We start from the raw sequence: 12158 nt of genomic DNA, 5'->3' as shown, positions 1-12158 counted from the left end.
AGCATCTTTCATTAAGAAGGCCTAAATATGACATGAAACTCCATTTTACACAACGTGTCCTTTCCGACTTTTCAGCCAGTTGCACACGAAGTGATATGCCATTACGCCAGAGGGCGCCAATTGATTACTGTTTAGCAAAACTGATGTCAAAGTAAACTACCAGAAACAGACCCCTCCATGGCCCCGTCTTATATAGAGTTGCGATTGATCCGAATTAACCGTAATTCCTATAATCGAACGCAAGTTTGCAGTCTTCTATATCGTTTGTAAATTGTGATTAATCGCAACTGTTTATAAGATTGGGCTCTGAAAATGGCGGCTTTGCACGATTTGCTAAAATTGATGGTCTGCATGTACGCACTAATTGGTTTGTTTAGATTGCTTTACCTGTTTTTTCGTGGATGAATAGCCTAGTTCTTAGTGTACGACGTTTTTGTGTGGTCGAATGTCCGTGTTCAAATGGCGTAATAGAAACAACGCTTCGTTTACAATGGACCTGATGATGCAGAAAGTGCAGTCATTGACGCGCCACATGTGGGTGACATACAAAACGTAAATTTGTACAAACATTGTTTGAATGAATAGCGTATGCTGTCATTTCTACTTGGCCTCAGCTTTTTTTTAAATGCAGCGTGCGCTTTGAAAGGAAAGAAATACTGTTGATCAGGCAGGCTATCGCTCCGTCAGCTGCATCTCAAATGGCATGGGCACAAAGGCCAGTCCACCCCTTGCGTCAATGGTGACGGAGTCAGGTCCGTTTGGTGCCCTTGCGTTGAAGCGATGAATGAGGTTTGTGATAAAGACAAAGCGTTCCATAAGAGCCATGTCCATGCCAACGCATTGTCGTCGGCCTGGGTAATAAAACAGAAAATACATGACCATGATTACAAATAAAAAAGAAAGACACTTAAAGGGTTGTTTTGTTTAAACTCGTATAGGGTTCACACGGAACCCAAGTCAGACATATTCTGTGTGGTGCGTGCGTGTGCGTAGGGCTCCCAGTTAGCCGACTTGGAGCCTCGAGTTGTGGCGAGCTGGCGTGAGCTTATGGCAAGCCGTTTTATCATTAAAACATATTTCTTGATATCAAGAAATCAGTTCTTGATATCAATAAATAATTTTGCGTTGTAAAGCAATGGTAATTCTTGACTTTAAGAATTGAATCCGTGATATCAAGAAATATGTTTTAATGATAAAACGGCTTGCCATAAGCTCGCCACAACTCGAGGCTCCAACTCGGTTAGGTGGGAGCCCTGCCTCTATTCTACTCTTAAACAAGACGCTTTATCAATACATTTTTGGGTGTAACGGTTGACAAAAAGCTTTCTTGGAAAAATCAAATCCTTAATAATGCTTTATAGATCTTTGATACTCCCATACTTGAACTATGGTCTCTTAGTTTGGAGTTACAAACATCAAACGTCATTATAGATAAAGTGCTGATAAAGAAGATCATTCGTATTATTTGTAATTCCCCCTTACGCTCCCGTACAGACTCTTTTTTTTTTTAAGAATAAGATACTAAAGGTACAAGACTCATATTTTCTCCAACTAGGTCAATTTATGTACAATAATAAAAATAATGTATTGCCATCTTTTTTTCAAGAAATGTTTTTTTTTTTAAATAGCCCAGTTCATAATTGCCAAACAAGACATTCGGACGATTTTCATTTACGTCTCTTGCATACCCTCTTAGCTCAAACAAAACTTATATACATATATATATATATATGTATGAAGGGGGGTCCAAAGTTTTGGAATTCTTTAAGTAATGAAATAAAAAATGCTCCATCGATTAAAACATCGACTAAAAACGTATAATATATATATCTGTAAAGCGCTTTGAGAGGGCCTTTGGTCTTGAAAAGCGCTATATAAGAACTAGCTATTATTATTATTATTATTACTGCTCAATAATAAAACAATCAGGGGAAGAGTATAATAGGGGTAAAATCAATCATAGCAGGGTCTTGCGAGAGCATATTCAGCCTAACTTGCATACATAAGTTGATTGCTAGGTAGCACAAACATTATGACCTGGCAGACCTGCTCAACCTAACAACACGTATTTAGGCAATTTGCATTATGACTATTGAAATACATGTACTGTACATGTTAACAACAATTATTCGTTACAGGTGAATGAAACAAGATACTCTAGAAAGACGTATGCATTAGAATTTGATATCATTATGAAAATGGCCCTTTGATAATTTACCTATTCCAAATTGAGAATGTGCCCTTTCAATCAGCGACGTCTTTACTCTGCCTTCTTCATCGATGAATCGTGATGGATTGAACTTGTCTGGTTCAGGAAATACCTTTGGGTCGTAGAGCACAGCATAGAGGTTCGCGACGATCACGGTCCCCTTGGGAATGTCGTAGCCGCGGAGCTTCGTGTCATCCTTCGCTCCGTGAGGAACACCTGGGAGATGGAAGGAATAGAGCGATTACGACTTTCCTCAGGGAAATCTACTATCCCCTCTCTTATACATTATTACATGAAAACTATCTTTGTCATATATTCTCCTTTTTTCATTCTCAATATAATTCCGAACAACAGACTCGTTTTACACGGTAAGGACTTTAATATAATAATTCAGATAAATCCAACCCGGGATCTAAAATTATATTTAACAATAGCTAGAATTAAACCTCAGATTAAACCGAATTTCGGACAAAAGCGCCCCCAATGCATTGTAATACAAGTCGAGCCTATTGAATAGCAAAGCTTTTACATGACTGTGGAGGGGGTGAGTCATTACATCGTACAGCATCACTTTCTTCTACTAAGATTTAATATTTCGCAGGGTAACATTATTTATAAAGTGAAATAGATTATTTGTGAATAAGGGATATGGAAAACAGAAGGAATTCAATGCTCCGTTCTCCGAACTTGTCTTCGTTAAAGTTTCCTTTCAATAAACGTTTGCTTAACCCGTTGACTACTGAATTATCTAATTCCCATAGACTTAACATAGGGACCACCAGGTTCCAGTAAGCAATGGGTTAATACGTGTCGGTAATTATGTGTCGTTCCAGTAATTTCCAAATAAAAAAAGATCGCGCCTATTCTCAAGTAAGCACCATAGTGTTATGTCGCCCTCTGCGATGGATTGTTTGTAATAATACACGTATATTCAAAAGTTGGTTTTCGCCCTCTTTTGGGCGGCATCTTGTTCGAGTCAGCATGCATTGATAACTGTTGGTAAACCTCTAATCTACTGCGATTGGCAGCCTTTTCTTTAATGTCGAATGTCAATTTTGATTTATTTTTTCCCTAAACCCTAGTTAATAAAGTTTGACCTGCAGGATTGTTACTGTAAATGAACCATCACTTAATCAGTTTTTCAATTAAGCGTCACGTTCTATACATGGACCTTTTATACTCCATCGACAAAACGGTAGCGGGAGTGATTACTTTGCCTGTTGCACTCGATGCGTCCATTGTGTGACGTAATACTGCGTCAGCGCCTGACGCAGACTTAGACGCGTCATGTGAAAGTTATCTCTTTCAAAAATGTTAATGAAAAATGAATGTTTGAAACGCTGTCTTGCGCTGATTTCCTGTACAGCGCATGTAATAACGCAAGTGAAATGACGTCTCGTTTGCAATATGCATTTAGAGACGCATAGTAATGGGTTCTCATGGGGAATGCGACATCATTCGCGTGTTTACTCAATAACAGGTATTGCCAATCACCAGGATAAACCTTCAGTTTTATGTACAACAGGTCTTATGTAATGTTCTGCATTTTCCACCTATCGCCTGATATGGAAAAGTCATTAGCTTACATTTCCCTCACCCGAAGACTCTCTGAGAGGCTAGGGAGTATTTCTTGCTTGGACCACGGGTTTGGTGTGTGCGAGAGTTGTACACCCATTTATGGTTTTTCCACTTAGTCTGGTGTCAGCGAATTATGACCTACTGCACATGAAAACACATGACTAACATCTCCCTTCAAATTCAAGTGTAAAACGTGTATTACCTAGAGGGCCTGCGCAACCGTATCGCAAGCTCTCCGCTAAGAAGGCTTGAGTGTAAGGTAGGTTTGGTTTGTCCTCGAGAGATGGCATTCTATCCCGTCCTATCACGTGATCAAGCTCTTCTTGTATCTTCCGCTGCTCATCCTCAAACTTCATCAAATGAATGAGTGACCACTTCAGGGTTGAAGCTGTAATGTAGAAAGGAGAGTTCAAAAAATGAATGATAAACATATTTAACCAAATGTCATCCGAACAGTTATTTTTTATTGTTATTCTGCATTTACTTCCTTGTCGGAGTCATTGTGATTCCTCATCATCGTATATTTTCTCCCTCCCTCGGTTTCGGTTTCCAGTTTAGTTTATATCATAATATGTCGCATTCACATTTTTTTTTACGTTATTCAATAAAAAATAAAAGACAAGAATGAAATATTATCTATCAATAGGTATAAAAGTACATACAATGATATCAAGCCATGAAAGTAATAACGGAGTAGAAACAACATACCGAGATATAAATGTACATAAATTAGACAGGATTCGCAGTGATAAATGAGGGAATCTACTAAAAAGTAATTGTAATTTGCAGATTCTCTTATATAAAAGAGCGGTCTATTGTGCAATTTAATTAAATGTAATAGAAATAAAAAACAAAACTCCGGGGGAGGTCAAATAACCGAAGTGCTAATAACAACAAATATTATCATATTATTTGTATCCTTCTTCTTCTTCTTCTTCTTCTTCTTCTTCTTCTTCTTCTCTTCTTTCCTCCTTCTTCTACATCTCCATATCTTCAACCCCATCGTCAATCTATGAGGCTTGTATTCTTTTCTCTTTTTTGTTTGTTTCTCATCTTCGTGAGTTTTCGTCCCTTTTCCTTCCTCTTCTATTCCTTAAACATTTCTTCTTCCAGGCTTTTACCTTCTTGCCTAATAATCATCACTGTATTTTCACCACTGTAATCATGATCATCGTCTTCGGTATACTCGTCACAATGCCCATTATTTGGCAACTCATCCCCTAGATCATCATCTTTGTCACAATAATATTCCTCCTACTATATTTTATCATCACCGGCATGGGGAGGGGTAAACAAAGACCAGGGGCTCGCTGCACAAAACTTAATACCATCAATGGTAACTACCATGGAAACCTTGATTTTGATTGGCTGTTGGGCCCTGTTACCATGGTGGTTGCCATTGATGGCAAAGTTACCATCAATGGTAAGTTTTATGCAACGGGGCCACGTAGTCGCGTCCAGCCTTGAGGCTCAAACCGAGTCACATGTAAAAAGCCTACGAAATATCATAATATCATACCATCAACAGCATTATCATCATCATCATCAACATCATCACCATCACCATCATCATCATCATCATCATCACCATTGACCTCATCAGCATTATCATCATCATCACGATCACCATCGACATCATCAGCATCATCAGCATCATCACCATCGACATCATCAGCATTATCATCATTATCACCATCCCTAACACGCATTCTACAAGAGCACTACAAACAAACTAAACGCATTCTACAGGAACACGAAACGCACCTGTCGTATCAGTACCCGCTGCAAAGACGTCAGCGATGAAATGCAGCATCTGCTGGTGGTTGAACCCCGTTGGTCTCATATCTTCACCATTATTTTCCACCTTCTCCTGTTGTTTCTTATGCAACTCCAGGAGGAATGCCTCGATGAGATCTCTGGGGCTGCGGTTGGGGTCGAAGACCTTCTGGTGCTCCTCGCATTCTTTGGTGAAGAGACCGTTTTCAAGATGTCGCACACAGTCCCCCAAGGCGTGGTAGCCGCTGAAGGGGACGTACTTCATCCAGCTAAGGTAGTTGACCACTCCTGTGGTGGTAAATGTAAAATTCTGAATTTATTTGACAACTTTCACAATAATTATATTAAAATGAAAAGTTAAGAATTTTCCGTAAAATGTAATAATAATAATAATAATAATAATAGATTTATATAGCGCAGCTTTTATACAAAATATATTCAGCTGCGCTGGTTAAGAGCTCCTTTTTACTAAATTCTACAAAATAAGATCACTCAGTTGAACAAACAAGTTTTTAAATTGGATTTAAAAACATTGAGAGATGGAGTGCTTCTTATTTCTATTGGCAAGCTATTCCATAATTTGGGTGCGGCAATAGCAAAAGCACGGTCCCCAAGAGTTACTTTAGTTTTGCCATGGGGAATCTGAAACAGTAATTTATCTGTGGAACTGCGCAGGCTACGACTGTGTGATTGGACTTTGAGTTGAAGTAATTCTTTGATGTAATTAGGCGCTTGACCGCTCAATGATTTATAGACGATTAACAATATTTTGAATGAGATTCTTTGACGGACTGGCAACCAGTGGAGTTCTCTCAGAAGAGGTGCGGTTGAAGTGAATTTCGACCGACGATAGACAAGTCTTGCACATGCATTTTGTACTCTTTGTAACTTAGCTATCAGAGAATCAGGCATTCCAAACAGCAACCCGTTACAATAATCAAGCTTACTTGTGATAAGAGCGTTTACAACCAATTTCATACTTTCTTGATCAAAATATTTGCGGATACGTCTGAGATTGTACAGAAGATAGTATGTTGATTTGCATATATTTTTAACATGTGTTTCCATGGTTAAATTAGTATCAAAGTATACTCCTAAATTCCTTGCTGTAACAGAGGGTATCACATTGGATGATCCAACTCTTACACCGTCAATGCTTATTTTTGAGATCTGTTGTGGAGTTCCTATAACCAAAAATTCACTCTTACTATCGTTTAGCTTAAGATTATTGTTAAGCATCCATCTATGAATAAAATTAACACATTTTTCCAACATTGAAACACTTGCATCTTGAGTACTAGTGGATGGTCTAAAGGATAAAAATAATTGTGTGTCGTCTGCATAACATTGACAGGAGACTTCAGGAAAATTATCCTGAGTGCTCTTGATTAGATTACTCGTGTATAACATAAAAAGCAAAGGGCCGAGCCGAGAGCCCTGTGGCACACCAAAGGGCACCTGGAAAGAGTCAGAGACAATGCCATCAATTTTAACTTTTTGATGTCGATCAGACAAGTATGACTCGATCCAGCCGAGAGCAACACCGTCGATACCGCAGCATATCTTCAAAATATCTAGTAATCTGGAATGCTCAATAGTGTCAAAGGCACTACTCAAGTCAAGTAATAACAGGAGAGTGATTTTCTGTCTGTCCATTGCAATCAGAATATCACTCTTGATCCTGAGTAGTGCCGTTTCTGTACTATGAAACTGTCTATATGCAGACTGATTGGATGGAAGGAGTGAATTACTGTTAAGAAACTGTAAAATCTGTTGTGTGGCTGCACCTTCTACCAATTTAGAAATGTATTGTAGGTTACTTATGGGTCTAAGATTACCAAATTCAACATCAAGCCCTGGTTTTTTCAACAATGGTGAAACAAGTGAGACTTTCCATTCTTTAGGAAAGTGGCCCGTAGACAAGGAGACATTGATCATGGATGTGAACACAGGTAGTATAACATCAATATATTGCAAGAGAATCTTTGTTGGAATCGGATCAGCAGAACAAGACTTCTTGCTGAGCTTCATCACAAGTTTCCCTACTTCCTGTTCAGATAAAAGTTTAAACTTATCAAGCTTGATACCATCAGGTACTGGAATAAGACTTGATGAATCAGTATCAATTCTATCCATCGAACCTATGCTAGTTTGAATGTAAAGAAGTAGTACATCACACGTTGTTTGTCAAATAGCAATTTGAACAACATTGCATTATTTTAATGTTTAATGAAGTCTTTCAAAGGTATATGTAGACATTATAAAAGAAAGACAAACATTTAATGTCATTTGATGCACATTTTCCATTAATTAAATGCTACGGCAAAAGAGACGGATTTATTTTTGTTAAAAGTGGCACAAAAATCCTATCCTAACATCTTTAAAAACTGTTTTGCCCATTTGCAGCTTCTATCAAATTCTGTGAAATGTAAACGTTAGCAGTGTCCTTTTATTCAAATTATGCAAGGAAACCCGTTTACTTTCTAGACTTCACTGTCAGATACTTTTGAGTGACTGACTGACTGACCTTTTTTCATTGGTAATAACATACATAAAATGAGCTGTAAAGGTACGTGAGCATTTGTCTACATCAATAGTCCACTTCTTTATAATGGCCAAAATTAAACTGATTGAATCTTTGCGCAGCACAAAACGTACAACCATTCGGTACAAGCAAAGAGAAACGACAAATAAGGGTTTGAAAATCAGACTTATGTGATTGGAATCACTAAAGTCGATTTGACAACTAATGCTCGTTATTTTCCCACTAAAAGACATTTTCAAGCCCTTTCGTTTTGAGGGAAGTTCTAAATTAGTATTATCTTTCATGTATTTCATCTTTAACGTATTCCCCCTCCCCTTCCCTTCTTCCTTTTTCCCCTTCTTTTGTATTGGTGTTTAGATTCTCTCTGCTTTCCTTTTCCTTTTTTCTTTTCTCAACAGTACAATGTATACTTCTTAAAGGGTTGACGTTCATAAGGCTAATTGCCCTTTTTGTTAACCCCACATTCCCATACAATTTTGTTTGCTCCTGACCTTTGTATTTTTCTTGTAATCGATCTTTTATCTGTATACCATGTTTGTATGTTTTGATGTGTTTTTTTATGGAGAATGAAATAAATGAAATGAAATGAAAATATGCCTTTGCAATTTAAAAAAAATAATAATAACAAATAAAAAATGTAGGCCTGCAAATGGGATATAGTACCTTTGACCAATTAGTCAATTGAATCGGGGTATTCCTGTATTAAACCTTTGAGAACTCAGTAGTCGACGGGTTAATTTAATATCAACGAACGAATGAACACTAAACAAACTATTACAGTTGCTCTCGTTGTTTTCATAGTTGTCTACGTTTCAAGTTCGGCCAAGGAGATGACGCTGATTTTAGGTAAGATTCCGGAGAAAGTCCCATGGGCCTACCGCCGCTATGGTCACCTGGATCCTGTCTTTATTGCACTTTACTACAAGGAATACGTACCAGCAACACCGGATAGTTCAAAGATCTTCTCTAAGTTGTGAAGGAACTCGGTGAACTGGGCGTCTTCATACTCGTATCGCCTCCCGAAGACCATCTTACAGGTGATATTACAGACAGCCGATTCGACATAGATTCTTGGATCAAATGGTTTCTTGATCTTCGACATCGCCGTCATCAGGTGTGAAACCTCAACATCGATGGCATTCCGAAGCGAACCTTGGAGACGACCCATGCCGTAGTTCCGCAGGGCACGAAGGGTGAAGCGACGCTGCTCCTTCCAGTGATTTTCCAGGTAGCAACATGCTACCCCTGGATGGGAAATGATAATGAATGACAGAAAAATAATTTATGACTATTTGCCTCAAAGAAAAATTCGTTATTACTTTTTCCACCGTCAGAACTTACGTAAATAACAATCATAATAATTGGATTAATATAGCGCCTTTTTCCGAGCGTTAAAGGACATTGTCTTTGAACAAATTAAAAAGAATTGTCGAAGTTTGTTTTCAGATTTAAAACAAGTCGAGTGAAGAAGTCCTATTTCTCATAAATGCAGAGAAATTGTTCAATATGCGTCAGACAATGGATTGAAAAGTTTGAAGAAAGCCTGTTGGGAATGACAAGGGAAGGAGCTGATGTAGATCGAAGTAATATATATATATATAAGTTGATGATGATGATAAATTAATTTGTTAACACTTGTAAATGAAGAAAAAATTGCAACAAAATGTATTGCATGAAAATCTATAATATACACAAGCTCATCGAGAATATAGTCCATATTTGACGTAACATTGTTTTGGCGATTGCATTTTCTTGTAGTTATCACTGGAGTGGATATATTGCTGGGGCCTTTCAGAGATCCAGACAACCAAATTGACATTCAGTCTAAGTATACGTGTGTCGCTCTGAATAAATACATAATGACACCGTACCCCTCCACCACTCCCTCTCAATTTTAAAGCCTTTTCAATTCGTCAAAATATAGTGAGGGCGATTTTTGTCTCTATATACGTTTTTATAAACAATAAATTGAGTTAAAGAATGGTTTTCTCTTTTTGTTATTTGTTTACTTTATTTATTTTACCAGGTTCTTACAATTCAGTTCATTTCGGGATGGACAATGATTCATAAATTACATGTATTAGTATATTTCCCCCCTCTTTAATTTGTTTAATACGCTGCCTTATCGTCAAACTCCAACTGCATGGTTGATTGTAAACACCGTAAATTAAGAAAATTCAGTTAAATAATCATGAATCGAAATGGAACTATTTTCTTACCTTGTCCGTCGCTGTAGAGTTCGAATATTGCTATCCTCGGTCTGTCGCTGAAGACATCATCTGTTCTTGCGAACGTTTCTTTGATTGTATCGTAATCATTGAGGAACACGGCGCGATGGCTTCCAAGAAAACCCCCGAAGATCGGCCCGTATCGTTTGGACATTCGAAGGACATCGACGGAAGGGTTCTTCTCGTCGAGATAGGGAAGGATACCGAGGATGGGTAGCCCCAAGGGGCCCGGTGGTAGATTACGATACCGCCAGCTGCTCGAGTTCTTCAAGTACCATATCAGCGTCAGGACTAGGCTGAGAACTGCCAAAGCCACACCGTAATAGTCTGTTAGCAAAGACATTCTTTAATTGTTATTCCCTTTGTGGTTTGTTATGTTGGTTTTGTTGTGTTAACACACACAAAGCGTTTGTTTTTCTTGACAGTCCTCAACAGTGAACATTAACGAGATATCATATAAATCTGAATAAGAAAAGAAAAAAAGAAAAACGAGACGTTTCCGAACAGAATTACGAAAAAAACTTGATATTCCAAAGTTGAATGTCGACTTCAGGTTCGATGACTTCAGTAAAGTATAATTATGTCAAAAAATGGTAGAACTTTATCACGTTGTGTTGTTCTACCGGTTCCAAATCTTAGACATCAAGGGAAATGTTGTAGGAAGTATCTACAGCGCTTGAGATGTCTTGCTTCTTATGATTTAGGACTCGATACACATGACGGAGCACTAAAAAGAAAACACGGCTTTATAGACGCAGATTTGTCTTTGATTACGTAACTACAATAAATAGTTATCAGCGATGTCTTTGCAAATCTTTGATAAGCATAACCAACTCTGTAGCTTCTCGAGTAAAGGTTTATTTGCATATTCGAAAATACAGATCGGAAAGGGCAAACTGTATCTCTTTAATTGAGTGTGACCAAAAGCCATGACTTGTTAAAGACAGCATAGATATTTAGGAAAAATCCTACCAAGATAACAAAAACGCGGATAAAATGTACACGATTGTGTCACTGCGTTGAACTGACAACCTATTTCCAAAGAAACCGTTTTTTTTTTCTTAGACATTGGAACATGGTTTTGTTTTTGCGACCAAAATCGCAGTCGAAGAACATTAAATATTAAGAAAATAGTATATAGATTGAGAGATACTAATTTGTTTATTTCTTTAGATTATTTTAAACACTGAAAATATTATGCTTAGTATAATGGTTTCAAACATAATTCTTTGGTAATAAGGAAACTGAATAATTGCGTGACAGCAAAACAATCGATGGAACGGAACAAGATGGTGACATTTTGAAAGAAATAGGACGTTTAATGTGAGAGTGCTTAATATTAGGACTGTGTTAAAGATAAATGTAGAGCCTACTAGCTGTTGGATCGTGGAGTTGATGAAGGGGGAGCCTGAAGGGGGAGGAGAATTAATACCGAAGCGTCACTGTGCAGTCATTCATTTCATAAAAGTTAATGTAAGTTTTCAACAAGTTCTAAATACCAATCTTTGTGATTTAATCTTTTGCATTTGAAACATTAAATGGAAACATAATTAATTGAAAAACGTACACAGTTTTCTATGCTATAAATATCTTGAGCGAGTCCTATTTTGGACTATTTAAGATAAGGTTACAAGTGAGTACACACGTAGTTCGATATCAAGTGCAATTAAGGACACAAATAGTATTAAATAGGTATTTTATCGGATTAGTGACTATTTGTGAGGATTTTTACCCAAAATAGATGCTAATTATTTCTTTGCTTTAGATAAATTATGTGTGATTCAAATAGCAACACGACATCGGGTCTTGTAAATTGTTTTCA

At 37.5% G+C, this 12158-nt stretch overlaps 1 protein-coding gene across 1 annotated transcript; it reads right to left on the bottom strand.

Moving 5' to 3' along the window:
* Positions 1 to 358: 358 nt before the first annotated feature.
* Positions 359 to 11050, bottom strand: LOC577475 (cytochrome P450 2U1). The gene is made up of 6 exons (XM_030994743.1): positions 10328 to 11050; positions 9045 to 9353; positions 5552 to 5851; positions 3990 to 4175; positions 2219 to 2425; positions 359 to 851 (listed from the first exon to the last, which is right to left on the bottom strand). Exons 1-6 carry the CDS (start codon positions 10677 to 10679, stop codon positions 673 to 675), a joined length of 1533 nt encoding a protein of 510 aa, XP_030850603.1. The 5' UTR covers positions 10680 to 11050; the 3' UTR covers positions 359 to 672.
* Positions 11051 to 12158: the final 1108 nt, after the last annotated feature.

The sequence above is a fragment of the Strongylocentrotus purpuratus genome, unplaced genomic scaffold (genome assembly GCF_000002235.5).
Source record: "Strongylocentrotus purpuratus isolate Spur 01 unplaced genomic scaffold, Spur_5.0 spur5_scaffold_21, whole genome shotgun sequence".
Lineage (NCBI taxonomy): Eukaryota > Metazoa > Echinodermata > Echinoidea > Camarodonta > Strongylocentrotidae > Strongylocentrotus > Strongylocentrotus purpuratus.
This window is presented reverse-complemented; position numbering and strand designations above follow the sequence as displayed.